Source organism: Phoca vitulina, unplaced genomic scaffold (genome assembly GCF_004348235.1).
Source record: "Phoca vitulina isolate PV1807 unplaced genomic scaffold, GSC_HSeal_1.0 scaffold30, whole genome shotgun sequence".
Lineage (NCBI taxonomy): Eukaryota > Metazoa > Chordata > Mammalia > Carnivora > Phocidae > Phoca > Phoca vitulina.
Genome location: NW_022589733.1, coordinates 23,682,675 through 23,701,187, shown reverse-complemented (window position 1 = coordinate 23,701,187; position 18,513 = coordinate 23,682,675). Strand labels below are relative to the sequence as shown.

General features: G+C 55.8%; 1 protein-coding gene across 4 annotated transcripts; it reads left to right on the top strand.

The window, feature by feature from the left end:
• Positions 1 to 3,777: 3,777 nt before the first annotated feature.
• Positions 3,778 to 15,345, top strand: LOC116644715 (C-type lectin domain family 18 member A-like). Of its 4 annotated transcripts, XM_032424507.1 has the most exons (13): positions 3,778 to 4,066; positions 4,240 to 4,475; positions 5,023 to 5,114; positions 7,093 to 7,332; positions 10,327 to 10,424; positions 10,836 to 10,957; positions 11,149 to 11,256; positions 11,870 to 11,962; positions 12,363 to 12,469; positions 13,044 to 13,173; positions 13,475 to 13,571; positions 14,024 to 14,115; positions 14,615 to 15,345. In XM_032424507.1, the coding sequence occupies exons 2-13, from the start codon at positions 4,337 to 4,339 to the stop codon at positions 14,650 to 14,652; spliced, it is 1,356 nt and encodes a 451-aa protein (XP_032280398.1). In that variant the 5' UTR covers positions 3,778 to 4,066; positions 4,240 to 4,336; the 3' UTR covers positions 14,653 to 15,345. The 4 variants fall into 4 exon arrangements, with proteins under 4 accessions (XP_032280398.1, XP_032280400.1, XP_032280399.1 ...); XM_032424509.1 differs by lacking the exon at positions 3,778 to 4,066 and having other exon boundaries at positions 4,077 to 4,475; positions 13,068 to 13,173; XM_032424508.1 differs by lacking the exon at positions 3,778 to 4,066 and having other exon boundaries at positions 4,077 to 4,475; positions 13,050 to 13,173.
• Positions 15,346 to 18,513: the final 3,168 nt, after the last annotated feature.

Genomic DNA, 18,513 nt, shown 5'->3' with positions numbered 1-18,513 from the left:
TGAAGCAAAGCCCACTGACCTGCAGCCTAAATCGGCTGCCCAGCCAAACCGCGGTCACCGCAGGCCCAGAAGCACGAGACAAAATGCCGGTGGAAGGCACCAGGTCTTGGGCTGGTTTGTATGCCGCCTTGTGCAGCTTAAGTAGGGGGTCTCCCACGGTGTAGCCATGTAGGAATGATGCCATCACGGCCTCATCCCCTTGAGGAATTCTCCACTCACTGCCAGCTTGGAGTCACTGGTCTTTATTCTGCTCATCCAAGCAATGTTCCAGCAGCTACAGGTGGGAATCCCCCAGGCTAACACGTCAGGAACAACCTCATCATCCTGTCTTCCAAGTCTCCTTTTATTTCACATCCACGAACCGTCAACCGAGCCCCAAACCGGGGAGTCGTCTGGTCACCCCACTGGCTTCTCTCTGTACCTCTAGTTCATCACCCAGCTCAACCGAGTCTGTGTCCCCAGATCTCTCATCTCTCCTGGCCTCTCGTTCCCCACCCCCGCTGCTGGAGGTCAGAGAGTTGGCATCCCTTGCTGCGATGATCATCCCTAAAAGGATGATCCCTGCTTCTGGTGTCACCCCATCCTCACTCTGCAGGGTTGTCTTTCCCAAGCACGTCAGATCATTTTACTCACTGGCTTAACCTAACAGCTCCTCGGGACTCCCCGTTGTTGGGGAGACGTGTTCAGACTCCTCAGCGTGGCGGAGCACGGTCTCCATGGTGGGACCGGCAGAGGTGCCCCAGGTGGCTCTGGGGCCAACTGTGTGCGAGGCTGGGGCCCGAATCCTGACCCATTTGCCCCCCGTGTGCGACTGATCCCATCGCACACCCTGCTCTCAAGTCCCACTCCGCCAAACACATCTTTTGCTCGCTAAGATGTCCTTTCCGGCCCCTGTCCTTCTGTGCTTGGGGAAGAGTCCTGACTTGAGAATCAAATGATCCCCCGCGGCCCCTCCCATCAGCCTGGCAGACGCCTCCAGAATTTCAAAACCTCAGCGCACCATCACCAGCATCTCCTCGGTGAAGCCTTTCCTTCCCACGACAACTGGCCTCCCTTTGGTGTGCCCACTCTACTCTTTTCCACCTCTGTCTTTACTGGTTTTTTCCCCTACTCGTCTGTCAATCCCTCTGAGGAGGACTGGCTTCTCTGAACCCCCAGCATCTGGCATCATGCCTGGCATCTATCACATGATGGAGCGAATGGGGGAAAGTGGCGAGCAAAAGCTCTGTTTGCCAATCTGTAAAATGGGGATAAGGTCCTGGCCTCAGAGGGCAGGGGGCATTCGGTTACTGCAGCTGGCCCTCCAACGGACCAGTAGGTGGCGCTGTGACATACCAATGAAGTTTCCTGGGGCCTCCCAGCCCTGCATCTGGAGTGTGGGTTGTCAGGATGAACTAGAAACCCAAATCAGACTAATCAAATCTCCCCCTGAGAGGTGACACCCCATGTGGCCCCCGTGACTCAGGAGGGGCTGAGGAGAGGCTCCTTTGGGCAGCCTTGATAAAAGGGATGTGCCCTTTCCCTCCCGCTGTCCTCACCTGGAGGGGTCTGTGGAGTTAGGCACCTCAGACACTTGGATCTGGGGCATCATCTGACTCAGTCCCCCAGAGTCCAGGGTGGAAGGGCTGTTGTCCTGTTTGGTTAAGAACATGACTTTGGAGCTGACCTGGCCTGGGTCCGAATGCCCGCACTGCCTCCCCCTTGGAGTATGACACCGACACGTTACCTTTCCCGAGCCCCCGCTGTAGTTGTCACCCAGAGAGACTACAGAGAACGAGAGAGAAGACCATATAGGATGTGTGTATATACAGAGAGATTTATCTTAAGGATTTGGTGCCTGGCAAGTCTGAAATTGCAGGGCAGGCAGGCAGGGTGGGAACCCCAGGAATCATTGATGTCGAGGTCTCATGATGTCGAGGGGGCATAATTCCTTTTTCCTCTGGAGACCTTAGTCCTTTTCTTAAGACCTTGAAGTGAATGCATGAGCCCCACCCACGTTATAGTGGGTGATCTGCTTTAATCAGTCTACTGGTTTCAATGTTAATCACATCTAGAGAATACTTTCACAAGAATAGCCAGACTCGTGCTTGACCAAACTTCTGGGCACCCTGCCCTAGCCATGTTGACACATAAAATTATTCATCGTAGCCTCTATCTACTTGCTTGTAAAATGGGCAATGACACCTTTTCTTTCTTTCTTTCTTTCTTTCTTTCTTTCTTTCTTTCTTTCTTTCTTTCTTTCTTTCTTTCTTTTTTTTTGGCAAGACTCAAATAATGTGGATAAAACACTTGGCTCAGAGCACAATTTTCAGAGCACAACAGCTGCTTTTCTTACTCTTGCAAGGTGCGCTGCATGGCCTGGCACCAAGGGGGTGGGAGACTGTGGCGGGATGAGCAACACTGAGTGATCCAAAAGGAATGAGAGTCATGAAGCTCGAGGAGCAAAGGGTCTGTTCAGCAGATGCTTATGACAAAAGCTGGGCTCGAGTCCCCAAGTGCCACTAGGGCTAATGCTTTTTAACTGAGCTTATCATGACCTGTTTACTAAGGACCTGGGCTTGATGTAAATTTATTCCAGGTTGTGCCTGGGAGCTCAGCAAAATTGTATGAGCTCAGTGAGCTACCTTTTTTATTTTTTTTAAGATTTCTTTCTTCCTTCTTATTTTAGAGAGAGGGCATGAACGGGAAGGGCAGAGAGAGAGGGATAGAGAACTCCTAGGGCCACGACGTACGTGAAAGCAGATTTGCACCAGTGTCTAGGAATGTGAAGACAGAAAGCCTGAATTAGCTGGGACACACCCTGTGTTCGCCTGGCGACCTGAGGCAAGTCCCTTAGACACAGCGAGCCCAGCTTCCTCATCTACAAAATGGGCACAGCATCTCTGCTATGCCCAGGGTCGTTGCGACAATTTGGTGAAGCCACGTGCGTGCTTTGTGAACTCTGCAGAGAAAGGTCACTGTTATTAAGCACTGCTAGGACCCAGGCAGGATGAATCTGAAATTGGCCATCCGTTGGAGGGAGAAGAAACTCCCAAGGCCCTGGGGTATTGTGTGGGGGGACACACAACCCCAGGCCAGCTTAGGGGTCCTTATGCCTGGCCCCACCCCCGCCCCATCCCCCAATCCCATGACAATATCCACTTTCCATCTGTTTCTCCCCAGAAAGCCAAGCCCACTTGCATCTCAGCAGTTTCCTGGTAGGTGACACCTGGCTCTGAGAGGGTGCTGGCCTAGAGGTCAGGGGTCACACAAACTCCAGAAGGAGGAAGGAGTTGTTTTCTGAGGCTATCCTTTGTGGTGGGTGAGTAACCTTTGATCTGCCCTGAGGTGCGGGGTGGGGGGTGTGAGCATTTGGCGATGGCCTGCAGGATAGCCTCATCTTTTTTAGGAATCATGGGCCACGGTGCAGGTCTGTTTCATTGTATTCTGGTGGGATCGGATCGTGTAGGCCTCAGCCAGGCCCCAAAGCATCACAGCAATGTGCTGCCTGATTGTCTAGAGTCCGACTTGCTCCCAGCAGGACTCCAGTCAGCCAAGGAAATCACGTGCTCTCCTCTGCTCGCCTGGCCCTCTCCTGGCCTGCAGACATGTGGGGGAGGCAGGTCCCCTGGGGCTGGGGCCCAGCCCCCCACACTGCCCAGACGGATACTGCCCAGAGTCCTAAGGCACTCTTTTCCTCCTATAGGTGCAGCCCTAGCCCATTCCCCTACAAACCCAACCCCCCAGGGCCCCCACCCACCGGTGGTACCTGCCTGGTATGTGGTTACCATCTGCCTATGTTTAATTCATGGCTGGGGGCTGGGACAAGCTTCCCAAGAAAGGGAAGAACTCCCCTGGGGTCTTGCCCAGTTCCTGCCTGCCTGCCCCAGGCCTGGGCCTGAGCCTGGGCCTGGGCCTGGGACTGGGCCTAGAAGCTGCCGGTGGGCCTGAAGGTCACTGTCCCAGCCAGGGCACGGCCATCATTTGCTAATCCACCGCCCTGGAATGTCTGTGGGCCAATCAGCAGGGTCTCCCAGGGCTCCCCGAGGGCTCTAATAATCCTGCAATGATTAGCAGGGGCCACAGGGTCAGTGCACACTGCTCGGTTGGTTGTTGTGGGCAGGGCTGCCGGCCAGGCCCTCGGCTGGAGGAGGGAGGGAGCCCTGGGATTGGAGCTGGCTGTCTCTTCATGCCAGTGTCAACGGGAGGCTTTTTGGATACACCGATTATTCACACCAGCCTCCCCCTTTTGTCTGCCAGTCCAGCCTGCCTCCTTGAGATTGTGAGTAGTTCTGTCTAGCCTGGGAAGCAAGCTGGACGGCTGAGCCAGGCCACACCCGGAGCGCCCAACAGGCCCATGCCGTGGCCAGAGCCCTCCGCCAGGCTGGGGGGCCACCGGCCCGGCCTCCTGCCCGTGCTCCTGGCCCTCCTTGGCACGGCCTGGACAGAGGCGCGGCTACTCCCGCTGCAGGAGGATCAGGCTCCAACTCCTGGAGGTAAGGGGCCCCTGGGTGAGGAACGACGCGGAACAGCTATGAGCACCGCAGATCGGTGCCAGGGGCCTTCTGGAAGCCAGTGCCCAGGCCTGAGCTCTGGGCAGGCTAGTGTGGTTTAAAGAGCCCCCCCGCCCCCGCCACCTGGTAGCCCAGGGAACCAAGATGGATGGGGGAGGCTGGGACTGGGGAGCAGGAAGAATGAAGGGGAGTGGACCCAGGCTTGGGGGTCAAGGAGGAATACCAGCCCAGAGTCTGTAGCTGGGGGCCCCAGGACTGCCTCCTCCACACACGCAGCCCGTGGCCCCCTCTCTCTCCTGTTAGCCCAGGCCCCAGCTCAAGGGTCCCTGTACACCTGCCTCTCTCCCAGCCCCTCAGCTCTCTGTCTCCCGTAGGCCCCCCCACCCCCCCATGCCACATCAGCTCTTGTTCACTAAGGGCAGGGCTGCCCTCTGAGCTTGCCATGGCGACCCCCACCCCATCAGCCAGGGTCACCCGGGGGGAGCCCAGGTCCTGCTGTACAGGGGCCCGGCCGTGTCTCCCGCCCCAGCCCTGAGCAGTAAGGAGGCGTTCCTGCTCCTCTCCGTACATAACCGTCTGCGCAGCCGGGTGCACCCCCCCGCAGCCAACATGCAGAGAATGGTGAGTACCCCGAGGCAGGCCCGCCCAGGGGGTAGCTGGAGGGGCAACCCTGGAGAGGGCTCAGGAGGCCACGCTGGTGGCAGCCGCCTGGGCAGGGCAGGGGGCAGCCAGTCACCCTGCCCACTGGGGGGACCATGCCTGGTTGCTAGGGCTCCGCAGCGGCCTGCTTCCCAGAAGGGCAGTCCTTTGGCCTTTCCTCACATCCCATCCCGTTGCCCTGGAGACCAGAAGACATGGAAGAAGCCCCGCAGGAAAGAGAAGCTCCACAAAGGAGTCCCAGCAAGATCAGAGGGGCAGAAGACTGGGAGGGAGAAGCATCCTGCTTGAGGGAGGGGGCTTGAGTGTGATCAGGACCCAGTGCTTCTTCAGGGTTTATCTGGGTGACTAGGAGGGGCCCCTCCAAGGTCCCTGCTCCTTCTCTGGGGGCTGGGGTAGGACGTGCAGAGTCGGTGGTATCATCCAAGGGCCCAGAAACACTGCCCAGCACATGCTAACAGGCCCCGGGGGTGAGGGCAGGATAGTGTGGGGGTGGGCAGGGTTCCCCATGGCTGCCTCCCATAAACTCCTCCAGGCTGGCTCAGTGGTGGTGACCTTGAGAGCTCTCGGGTCAGTTTCCCAGGAGGTGGGGGTGGGGCGGGCCAGCGGGAAGGGGTCGCTTCTCCCCCTTTCTCTGCTCTGTAGAAGTTCTGCCCCTCTTCAGGCCCAGGTCCTGGCTCCCACTGCCCATGCCTCATGCTCCCAGCTCAAGTCCCTGGCGTGGAGGTGCTCCCGCTCATTGGGTCATCGGTGTCGCTGATTTTCATGCGCCTTTGGCCAAAGTCTTAGAAATCAGCATTTCATAAAAGATGAGATGAGAATGGAGCCTCACCACTCAGCCTCTCTCACCTCTGCGAGCCTCTAGGGCTTTTACCCAGTGGAGGCTAAGCCTCTTAGGGTGGTGCAGGGCTGCCAAGGGGCCCCCCCAAGCAGTCCCCACTGCTCCAGTCCTCATCAGAGGTAAAATCAGAACAGCCATCCAGCCCACGGTGGGTCAGGCCGTGAGCACAGCACTCTGCCCCCTGTACCCTTTGAATCTCCACGACAATCTTACCCTCCAGGTACCTTACTGTCCCCATTTCACAGATGAGGATGCTGAGTCTCATGGAGATTAGGGGACTGCTAGAGGCCACACAGCTGGGGTGAGGTGGCTGGGCTGGCCCAGGGCATGGTGATGGGGTGACCCAAGTCTTCTTGATTGCTGAGCCCCTGATTTAAGGAGGGGGATGACTGGCTGGCCGTGGGGGTATAAGGGCAAGTCTGCTGGTGTGTGGGTGGGGAGAGAAGATCAGGGCCACTCCAGGGAACGGTGCTGGCTGGGGCCAAAGCCCTGAGGCCAGGAGCCTCTCTGGTCCTGCTTCCCCGTTGGCACCCCACGCAAGGCCAGGTGGGTGGGGAGGACAAGACAAAGCAGCCTGCCTGCTAAGGCCCTTTTGCATCAACGAAAAGCCAGATGGAAGCAACCAAGCCTTCCTGACAATGGCTAGAGCCAGTTGTACCTTACGGCAAACACAAAACCAGTTTGAATGGCTTGGGCCCTGCCCCGGGCTCACATTACCAGACAGAAAAATCTACCACAGAAGCCCATCCCATCACCCAGGCTGGCACAGCTCAGGAATACCCATCCCCCTCTGGGGTGGTGCCTAGGGCAGGGCCGAAGGGTGCCCACACTGGGGTCAGGAGGACGGAAGCTCTCAGTCCCGCCTGAGCCAGGCTCCGGGTCAGGTGCCCAGACCTCGCTGGTGCTTTTACCAACACATCTCCGAGAGCTCCTTGCAGGTCCGGTCTGACCTTCCCTGGCCCCGGGGTGAAGTGGGCGAAACAAGACTCCCCGTCCAGTGCTCTCGGCATGAACCCCACACCCGGGGGTGGGGGAGGGAGTGGGATCACTAAGGCATGGCCCAAAGGTCCCCGCTGACATCTCTATTTGTGCGGCCCCCAGGACTGGAGTGACAGCCTGGCCCGATGGGCTCAGGCCAGGGCGGCCGTCTGCGGTGCCCCAGCCCGGAACCCCGCGTCAGCACCTCGGGCCCCGCAGCAGGTGGGCTGGAACGTGCAGCTGCTGCCCGCGGGCTCGGCGTCTTTCGTCGGCGTGGTGGGCCTGTGGTTCGCAGAGGGGGGTTGGTACAGCCACGCGGCAGCCGAGTGTGCCCGCAACACCACCTGCGCCCACTACACTCAGGTGAGGCTGTAGGCCGGCCCCCGGGCCCCCAGGGTCGGCTCAGAAGGGCGACGGGCCGTCTTCACATTGGTGGCTACTCTTCCAACGATCTGTAGACTTTTCCTTTTTTCAACTCTAAGTATGAACTATTTCAAACGTAAATCTAGTAATGGACTCCCTTTTACCCACCACCTACATTTAGAAAATGTTTAACTTTATTTGTTCTCATCTCTTAAGAAAAAACCAGCAACTAGGGGCGCCTGGGTGGCTCAGTCGTTAAGCATCTGCTTTCGGCTCAGGTCATGATCCCAGGCTCCTGGGATCGAGCCCCGCGTCGGGCTCCCTGCTCGGTGGGGAGCCTGCTTCTCCCTCTTCTCCCTGCTCATACTCTCTCTCGCTACCTCTGTTGCTCTCCCTCTCTCAAATAAATAAATATAAATCTTTAAAAAATAAAAAAAAGAACATAAAAAAATAATAAACTGAATAAAGTAGGAGAAAGTAAATAATGGGGGTGCCTGGTTCACTTAGACAGTGGAGCATGCGACTCTTGATCTCATGGTCATGAGTTCGAGCCCCATGTTTCTTAGATTACTAAGAAAAATAAATAAAATTTAAAAAACAGAAAGTAAATAATAAAAATGAGAGCAGAACGTCAGTTAAGCGTCCGATTCTTGGTTTCAGCTCAGGTCATGATCTCGGGGTTGTGAGATAGAGCCCCGGGTTGAGCTCTGGGCTCAGCACAGGGTCTGCTTGGGATTTTTCCTCTCCCTCTGCTCTTCCCCCTGCTTGCTCTCTCTCTCTCTCTCTCTCTCAAATAAATAAATAAATAAATAAAAAATTTAAAAAAAAACTAGGATTAAACAGGGATTTAAAAAAATATTTCCTGGGACACCTGGGTGACTCAGTCAGTTAAGCATCTGCCTTTGGCTCAGGTCATGATCCCAGGGTCCTGGGATCGAGTTCCGCATCGGGCTCCCTGATCAGCTAGGAGCCTGCTTCTCCCTCTGCCTGCCGCTCCCCCTGCTTGTGTGATCTTGCTCGCTCTCTTGCTCTCTCTCGGACCAGCGGGAAGGGGTCTCTAAAAATTATTTACTTTCTCCTACTTTATTCAGTTTATTATTTTTTTATGTTCTTTTTTTTAATAAAATAAATAAATAAATAAATAAATAAATAAAATCTAAAAAAAAAATTTCCTGTGTCTGTAGCTAGGTCCTTTTAAAATTATCAGCTTTGTTTATTTCCACGTTCTCTCTTTCATTCTTTACCAGTCTTCCCAGAGATGTATCTATTTTAACAAATCAGCTTTTGTTTGTTTTTATCCTCTTTTTTCTTTTTTTAAAATTTCTGCTCTTATCTTTATTATTTACTTACTTTTTTTAAGTTTATGTATTTTAACGGGGTGCCCCCATTATTTACTTTCTTTTACTTTATTCAGTTTACTCTATTATTTTTTTATATTCGATCCCAGGACCCTGGGATCATGACCTGAGCCTAAGGCAAATGCTTAACTGACTAAGCCACCCAGGTTCCCCTTTACTTCTTTTTTTTATTATTATTTGGGGGGGGGCAGAGGGAGAGAGAAATTCTCCAGCAGACTCCCCGCTGAGTGCAGAGCCTGACATGGGGCTTGATCCCAAGACCCTGAGATCATGACCTGAGATGAAATTAAGAGTCAGATGCTTAACCAACTGAGCCACCCAGGCGCCCCAACCTTTCCTTACTTCCAAGTTATTTGCTTGAGATTTTATTGCGTTGAATTTATAGAATGCAGCCCATGGGATATTGTTCCTTTGGTTTTTCTTGAATCTTGCTTTGTGGTTAAGTGAGGGGTCAATGTTTGCAAAAGTTTCATGCATTCCTAAAGAGAATGTATGTTCTCCAATGACTGAGTACGTCTGTCCGTGTCTCCCTACTTCACAGCTGTCCTTTTGAACACTGCAAGAGTTCGCCTAACCATTCCCCTGTATTGACTATGCTGTTTCCAAGCTGTCCCTGATTTTAAGATTTTCAGTCCAAGTGTTGAATACTATCAGAGACCTGTACCTGTTAGCTTTTGTTGCATGACACACTACCCCAAAGTTTAGCATCCTATGATTCTGTAGGTTGGCAATTTGGGCTGGGCCCAGTGGGGAGGTTCTTCTGGTCTTTGCTGGGCCCATGAGCGAGTGTGGTCAGCCACTGTGTGGGCTGGGAGTGGGCTGTCTAGTGGGCTCACCTCAGCTGGCTCACCTCTGCCTGTGGGGTCTCCAGGCCTAGGTTCAAAACCAGCTCAATATCATTTTTTAAAAATGACTTTATTTTATTTATTTGAGAGAGAGAGCACACACGCACGCGCGTGTGTACACACACACACACACACACACACACACACAAAGCTGCGGGAGGGGCAGAAGGAGAACCAGAGAATCCCAAGCGGACTCTGCCCTGAGCCTGGAGCCTGACACAGGGCTCGATCTCACAACCTTGAGATCATGACCTGAGCCGAAACCGAGAGTCGGACGCTTAACCGACTGAGCCACGCAGGCGCCCCCAGCTCCATATCACTTCTGCTGCATTCTGTTGGCCACTGCAAACCACGGGCCCAGCATGATTCAAGGTTGGAAAAGAGAGTCCTCCTCTTATTGCAAAGAAATGCAAAGGCACGTTTAAAAGTGGGCTGTAGGGAGGAGGGAAGGGTTGTAGCCACGTATGCGATCTGTCGCAAGGCCTTTGAGGTCCAAGACTTTCTTTTGCCACTCTCCCCCCCATCCACAGTTCTCTCCTTTCTTCAGGTATCTGCTGATCCAAACCTCTCCACCCCCCCCACCCAGAAAGCCTTCCTGGGCTATCCCTGCCTGTCCTCATAGCTCTGCCCAGCACAGCACTGCTCCTGAGGCCCCGAGGGAGCTCTGTCTGCCTCGTTTGGGGCACAGGCTGTCTCCCCTCCCCAGGCAAGCATCATCAGTGCTGTCGGCCCCCAGACTGGGAGTGGGAGGGGCCCCGTGATAGGGTTTCTGAGCCACCGTGTCTCCTCAGCTCGTGTGGGCCACGTCGAGCCAGCTGGGCTGTGGGCGGCATCGGTGCTCTGGGGCCCAGGCAGAGATGGAAGCCTTCGTCTGCGCCTACTCTCCCGGGTGAGCCCCCACCACGGCAGCACACTGCCATCCACCGCTGGGCTGTGGGCTGGGGGATACTTTCACCCAGGCTAGAACGCTCAGCCACCCCCTCAAAGGCCTTCACCCCTGGGTCTGCACCCTCACGGGGAGAGGGAAGGAGGAAAGGGAGAGGGTGTGGAAGTGGGCAGCCCCCGAGATTCCAGCCAAGCCGAATGTGGCCCCTCCTTGGCAGCACCATTCTGCTTTGCCCGGTGGAAGAACAGAGTATTCGTATTAGTTTGGAGGCCATCTGTCCTTTCCTAGGACATCTCCCCAGCTCCCCCAGCTCCCTGACTCCCTGGGTGGGCCAGACGGAGCTGAAGGGGCCGGTGGGGCAGACAGCAAGGCCCCCCCCCCGCCCTTACAGCCCTCTGGTGCTTGCTCTCACAGAGGCAACTGGGAGGTAAACGGGAAGACAATCGTCCCCTATAAGAAGGGCTCCTGGTGTTCGCTGTGCACGGCCAGTGTTTCCGGCTGCTTCAAAGCCTGGGACCACGCAGGGGGGCTCTGTGGTAAGCGCCCCACCCTGCCTGCCTCCTGCTGGGGCAGGGGGTGCAAGACAGCTCGATGTGGGGAGCCTCGTGGAGGGTGGCAGCAGCCACTGGGACTGTCCTCGAAGCCCTGGCCCTTGGCACTGGGGGAGGCAGCCGCCTGGCCTGCCTGAAGGAGGGCCCCCTCTCAGAGTTCACCCTCGTCTGACCAGAGGTCCCCAGGAACCCATGTCGCATGAGCTGCCGGAACCGTGGCCATCTCAACATCAGCACCTGCCACTGCCATTGTCCCCCTGGCTACACAGGCAGATACTGCCAAGGTGAGGAGCACCCGGAGCCCCAGGTCACAACTGCCCGGGGGCCCCGTGAGTGAAGCCCGGGCCAGGGCCCAGGCAGGCAGCCACAGGGCTGAGGAGGGACACACATGCTAGCGTGGTGTGTCCAGGGGCCGTGTGGCACCCGCTGAGAGTGTGTGGAGAGAGTCCTGAGGGAGTGGGTGGCTACTGACCAGGTACTTGCTGATCTGAACACCGCATGTAGTCATTCAACCACCAGCCTGAGCACCTGCCGGACCCTGAGCCGTGTAGGGGATTCAAAGTAGAATCAGGTTTGGCCCTTAGGCCCTGGGATGGCAGGAGGAGCACATTACCAGGATCTAGAAGTAGACTCTGGTCCTGCTCTCCCCCTCCCAGCTCTGTGACCACAGGCAGGTCATCCCCCCAAACCCCAATTTTCTTCTCTCTATGATGGAGATCAAATCGGACACCAAGCATAGCAGCAGTTGGAAGCCCTGCTGGGGTTCCATCCTTGAGGGTCTTTCTTGTCACGGTTGGCCATTCCCCACACTCCGAGGCCTGTGAGGGGCAGCACAGGGTCCGGGGGCTGCGGGCTGAGCTCCGTCCTCTCCCCCCACCCCCACCCCACCCCGGGCAGTGCGGTGCAGCGTGCGGTGCGTGCATGGCCGGTTCCGGGAGGAGGAGTGTTCCTGTGTCTGTGATGTTGGCTATGGGGGAGCCCAGTGTGCCAGTGAGTCCTGCCCCGAGGTCCCCCGATGATGAGCCAGGCCACCCCCTGGGAGCCCCTCACCAGGGTGCTGCATCCGGCTCAGACCGGCGCACGGGAGCCCACGGGCCACATCTCTTCCTGACTCCCTGTTCAGTCCCATCACGTTTGGTAGCTTGAAACCAGCCACGGTGGGGGTATTCACACCACAGAAATTGGCAAATGCCACAAATCTTTTTTTTGTTGTTACGAGAGAGCAAGCTGGACGTTACACATTCCCCAGCATGCCACCAACTCCCACCCACCCTCCAGCTTGGAGAGGGTGGCCAGAAGAAGGGGCTTCTTGAGCTTAGCTCCCTGGCAGGGTGGAAGGCGTGATGGGTCTGAGTCCCCCCCACGCATAGTCAGGCTCCCCTGTCCCCAGCCAAGGTGCACTTTCCCTTCCACACTTGTGACCTGAGGATCGACGGAGACTGCTTCCTGGTGTCTTCGGAGGCAGACACCTACTATGGAGCCAAGATGAAATGCCAGGTGACGGTGGACCCCTGCCTTCCCAGGGACCCCCAGGGTCTCAAGCGAGGGTCTTCATGGAGGGACCTCGGACTAAGAGATGGTTCCTTCGATTTCTCCTGCCCTGACTCTGGTCATTACTCTAAAGCAGGGGTCACAAACTCAGAGGCCCATGGAAGCCAGGAGGTCACTGAATGAGCTGAGGGACGCAGGGGGGGAGGCCCTGCTCAGCCCCCCTCTAAGGAGCCGTCCTGATTCAGCTCTAGCTGCTGGCTGCCAGGCAGGTAGCCGAGTTCAGGGAGGCCAGAACTTGGGATTTTTCAAGAGAATCAGAAATTCAGATTTTCGCTGGGATCTCTCGATGTATTAATGTTGGCAACCGATTCCAATGTATTCAGGACACTGAACACATGAAACAAAAACCTCCCCAGGGCAGGGTGCCCGGGCCCAGAGAGAGAAGATGCAGGGAGGGGATGCTACGAAGCAGGAGGCTGTGGGGTGGGGGAGAGGACATCCCTGGCTGTGGTGGGACGGGCGGGACGGGCTGGCCTGAGCTCTGGGGCCCTACCAGTGTGACCTGGAGTGGGGGTTATAGGGAAAGGGCGGGGTGCTAGCGCAGATCGAGAGCCAGAAAGTGCAGGACATCCTCGCCTTCTACCTGGGCCGCCTGGAGACCACCAACGAGGTGACTGACAGTGACTTTGAGACCAGGAACTTCTGGATCGGTGAGTGCTTGGCTGGTTGGGGGTGCAGGAATCTGGGCAGTGAAAACCCACCAGCAGACAGTAAGGGTGCGGTGGGGGCTGGGGGCCCAGAAGGGGACTGGCAACTTCCTTCCCTGGGGAGAGCACGGAAGGGAGGGAGAGGGAGAGTCACCAGGGGCTGGAAGAGCTAGGAAGGGGGTTAAGGGCTGGCAGCCGAAAGGGCATTAGGCGGCAGGCTCCAAGCTCAGGGCGCTCCTCTCAGGGAACCTGGGCTCTGAGTGGGGCCCTGGGTGGTGGACCAACCTTAGTTGCCATGGCCCAGGGCTCACCTACAAGACCACCAAGGACTCCTTCCGCTGGACCACGGGGGAGCACCAGTCCTTCACCAGTTTTGCTTTTGGGCAGCCTGACAACCAGGGGTGAGTCTGGGGTGCCCTCCCTCCCCTGGGCTCCCTCTCTCACCTGGGCCCTTGGCTGAGCCTTCAGATGCCACTGAAGACCCTCCACCCAGCCCGCTGCCTGGCTGAGTCCCCTGAGGGCCTGGGCCTCCCCCGGTGCCCAGGAAGTCTGGGCACGGCTGGGTGCGGCACGGTGCTGAGCTGAGGCACAGCCCGGCCTCCACAGGCTCACACAGAGGAGAGGGAACTCCAGAAGGCTTCATCCACCATCCCCTCAGCGGTCCCTCCATCCCTCTTCTTGAGAAGAGCGGCTGAGGCCTGGGGAGCAGGCATGGGAGCTGGGGGGTGGGTCTGGCTCCTGGAGGCCCCATCTGTGGGCCGGGGCTCTTAGACACAGGGGGGCCTGCTGGCGTGGAAGATGGAAGCCTACTTTCATTGCCCCACGCTGAGCACCCAGCATCTCGGCCTGGCAGGTTCGGCAACTGTGTGGAGTTACAGGCGTCCGCCGCCTTCAACTGGAACGACCAGCGCTGCAAAACCCGAAACCGTTACATCTGCCAGTTTGGTGAGGGCCCCCTCACAGCTCCCCTCTTCTGGTCCCTGCTGGCCCGCTCCAGGGGCTGGGATGTCCAGGTCACAGACCCGCAAAGTGTCTGAGCATGCAGGGCCGCCGGGGAAGTCCTGCTCGGCGCTCTGAGCTGCCTGCAGGCCCCTGAGGCCCGGGGAAAAGAGAGAAGCCCAGCCTCACGAAGCACGTCCATGCGGCGGACTGGAAAAACAGCCTGGCCAGGGATTTCTCCACGGTCCCTTTCCCCCTGTCACCAAAGCTGCTACTTAGGGACCTGTTGGGTTCACCAGTGCTCCCTGATTCCCTAGAGCCCGGTGAACTGTGGCAGGGAACAGAGGGGAAATGTGGCCCAGAACCCGCCCCCAGCGGCACCTGCTGGAAAGATCTGGAGCTCCACGTGGGAGCATAGCCATTTCAGGACCAACTGCAGAAAGGTCCCCATCCTAGGACTGCCCAGGCTGCCACTGACCCTCGTTCTGTCCGGCTTCCTTTCCAGCTGAGGAGCACATTTCCCGGTGGGACCCGGGACCCTGAGACTCGGCCGTGACCCCCTGCCAGCACCCGGATGCACAGCCGCGCTCGCCCAGCTGCCCACCTGTCTGGAACAAGGGCCAGGCCAGGACTGCAAGCCAGCATCCAAAGACGTCTCAGAGAGACCCGGCAGGAAGGGAGGCAGGGGGTACAAGTCAGGCCCAGAGGGAGTCTGCCATAGGGGGAGGGGAGCCGGGGCCCCTCAGCCTGCTGTTGATTGGGAAGGTGGGTGTCAGTTAGGCGCCCAAACAGGAGGCAGGGCCAGCAGCCAGAAGAGACCACTCTCCTCCATGGTCGCCAGACCCTCTGGGGCAGATGGAGGTTCCTCACTGCCCAGGGTGCACCCCACAAAGGATTAAACTAAGTTATGAATCAGCCGGACTTGCGACTGCTTGTTTTGAAGGGGAATCAGCCGACCAGAATGATCCTGGGAAGACCAGAGGATGCCTGAGAGGCTTCACAGCTGGCTGCCCACTACCCACCCCTTCCCTGCCCACCCACGTGACCCAGGCCACCTTCTGGAAGCTTTCCAGTCTTAGCCCCTGAGTGATGCACAGATTTAGAAGCTTTGTTTGCCTCCCTAACTTCCTGCTCCAGCTCCTCTCACCACTGGCTCTGTGGGCTTTGTGCTTCTGCTGACAGCCTCTCCCTGTAGACACTATGCGGGCTCCTGCGTGTTCCACAGGAACTTAGTGATTGTCTGAACGGGGGGGGGGGGGGGGGGTGTCGTGGCCCTGGCTCCCTCCGCTCCCTACAGTGGTGAGAGGGGCCGTGTGGGCAGGTGAGCGCTGGGAGGTGCCCTCGTCAGGGTCTGGGAAGCACCCTGGCCCATTTGCACACTGTGATGTGTGGAGACGCTTTGCTGGTTGGAGGTGGGAGTGTGGCCCGGGACCATGGAACGGGGACAAGTGTAGCAGCCACAATTTTTATCGTGGTTGCAACCAGGAGAAACATAGAAACAGCTCTGACTAACCATGGCAGAAAAGGAATTTATCAGCAGAAAAGGAATTTATCAAAAACAATGACTTTAAAATGAGCAAAGGCAGGGCGCCTGGGTGGCTCAGTCGGTTAAGCGACTGCCTTCGGCTCAGGTCATGATCCCGGAGTCCCGGGATCGAGTCCCGCATCGGGCTCCCTGCTCAGCGGGGAGTCTGCTTCTCCCTCTGACCCTCCCCCCTCTCATACTCTATCTCATTCTCTCTCTCAAATAAATAAATAAAATCTTTAAAAAAATAAATAAATAAATAAAAATAAAATGAGCAAAGGCAGTTCTCCAAAGGAGCTATACGAATGGCCAACAAGCACAAAATCACTAGTCATTAAGAAATCCACATCGAAACCACACTGAGACACCACTTCACACCCACTAGTACAGCTGTTATCAGAGAAACAGAGAATAACAATGTTGACGAGGACTTGGACCAGCTAGAACCCTTATGGGCTGCTGGTGGGAGCTTGAAATGGTGCAGCCACTCTGGAAAACAGTCTGCTGAGTCCTCAAAGAGTTCAGTGCAGCTACCATGTTACCCAGCAATTCCGCTCCTAGGTTTGTACCCGAGAGAACTGAGAACAAATACTCAAGTCCTTACACACAAAGTTCACAGCAGCATCATTCCCAACAGCAAAAAGGTGGAAACCAGCCAAATGCCCACCAGTGGATGAATGGACGTGCCACAGATTATTATTCAGCCATTAAAAGGAATGAAGAATGGATATGGGCTCCAAGGTGGATGAACCTTGAAAACGTTATTGTAAGTGAAAGAAGCTAGTCACAAGGGGTCACATATGGTACGATTCCATTCAGATGAAATACTCAGAATAGGTAAACCCACAGAAACAAAACACATGCTGGTGTTTGCCAGGGGACGGCAGGAGAACGGGGAGTAACTGCTCAATGGGTCTGGGTTTTATTTTGGAACAAAAATGTTTTGGAACTTAGCGGTGGTGGTCTCACAACATGGTGAATGTACTCAATGCCACCAAATGGGTTACCTCCATGTTATGCGAATTTCACCTCAATTAAAAAAAAGGGGGGGGCTGGTCACAGGATCCTGGGGAGAGTCAGAGAGCCAGGCCCCAAATTCTGCTGCAAAGTCAGGCCAGGTAGACACTCGCGCCACGGCTGCCGGGTACTGGAGTCCCCTCTGTGGCAACCCCACCTTGGCCTTGAGAACTACTGCTGGCAATCCCGTGCCCTTCTGAGCCCGGACACCAGCTTCGCATCCAGCTGCACGCAGCCTCCCCCGTCAGTCGTCCTGGCACGGAGGCCTTTCCCTCACCCACGTGTTTCTCAATGCCATCTCGGGCTTTGTGAGTGCAGGTGGCAGTGACCGTGTCCTACCTGAAAAGTCCACCCCAGCCTTCTCGTCCGGAGGCGAGGTGGCCGAATGCGGTGATTCTCCAAGTCCGTTTGCAGCCCGGCAGCACCGGCATCACCTGGGAACTTGGTAGAAAAGCAAATTCTCGGCCGCCCCCAACGGATTGAATGGGGAGGGTGAGGCCAGGGCTTGGGTTTTGGTTTTTTCAAACAAGATCTCCAGCTACTTGAGACGCAGGCTCTTCAGACGCAAGAACCACTGGCAGAGGTGGAGAGTTTGAGCCTAAAGTCAGAACACCTGAATTTCAGGACAGGTTCTGCCACTTACCGCGTTCCTTTGGGCAAGTTACTTAACAAGGAGACCAGTCACCCCAGTCTGCCTGGAACTGTCTGGGTCTTAGCACTCCATGTTCTACATGCTGGGAAACCCCTCAGTCCCAGGTCGCCCTAAGACATTTCTCTGCCTCACGTTCTCCTGTAAAATGAGGATAATTGGGGCCCCTGGGTGGTTCACTGGGTTAAAGCATCTGCCCTTGACTCAGGTCAAGACCTCAGGGTCCTGGGATCGAGCCCCACATTGAGCCCCACGTCGGGGCTCCCTGCTCAGCGGGGAGCCTGCTTCTCCCTGTCCCTCTGCCCCTCCCCCCGCTTCTGCTCTCGCTCTCTCTCAAATAAATACATACATTTCTTGGGATGCCTGGGTGGCTCAGTCGGTTAAGCGTCTGCCTTCGGCTCAGGTCGTGATCCCAGGGTCCTGGGATCGAGTCCCGCATCGGGCTCCCTGCTCCGCGGGGAGCCTGCTTCTCCCTCTGCCTCTGTCTCTGTCTCTCATGAATAAACAAATAAAATCTTTAAAAAAAAAAAAATACATACATTTCTTTAAAAAATTTTTTAAAAATGAGAATCATGGGGGCACCTGGGTGGCTCAGTCAGTTAAGCGTCTGCCTTCAGCTCAGGTCGTGATCCCAGGGTCCTGGGATCGAGCCCCACATCAGGCTCCCTGATCAGCGGGGAGTCTGCTTCTCCCTCAGCCTCTGCCTCTGCTCCTCCCCCAATTGTCTCTCTCTCTCTCATTCCCTCAAATAAGTAAAATCTTAAAAAAAGTAAATAAATTGATCTTATCTCATCCTCAAAGGTCAGGTGGAACCTAGTTCATATCCAGGTTACAGCTATATCACAAATAACTGACTAAACTAATTGCCTGTGAGGAAGGAAGGGGTATTGAAGATTATTATCTTATTTTTTTTTAAGATTTTAGTTCTCATTAAAACTGTTAATAAAAATGATAGTGAATTTTAAAATATATGGGAGAGACTCATTTAGCTAGACTGAAGTGAGGGGAGATAGAGAAACTATGAGAGAATTAATGCTACCTAAGAATAGGTTTTCAGAATAAATACATTTTTCTTCTGTGTAGAAATTCGAGGAAAGGGTACTTCAGGTAGAGGAAATAACATATGCAGTTCAGGAAATGTTCAGGGTATTTTCTTTGAGTGTGAAGGGTGGAAGGGATAAAGAGCAGTTGGCACATAATCAGTACTTGGAAG

What these genes read in the sequence shown, in the direction of transcription:
- LOC116644715 (XM_032424507.1), top strand. Translation starts at nt 4,337, where the DNA reads ATGCCGTGGCCAGAGCCCTCCGCCAGGCTGGGGGGCCACCGGCCCGGC. An exon ending in GTCTGCGCCTACTCTCCCGG is followed by an intron (nt 10,425 to 10,835) that starts GTGAGCCCCCAC and finishes TTGCTCTCACAG; the next exon opens with AGGCAACTGGGAGGTAAACG. An exon ending in GGGCAGCCTGACAACCAGGG is followed by an intron (nt 13,572 to 14,023) that starts GTGAGTCTGGGG and finishes TCGGCCTGGCAG; the next exon opens with GTTCGGCAACTGTGTGGAGT.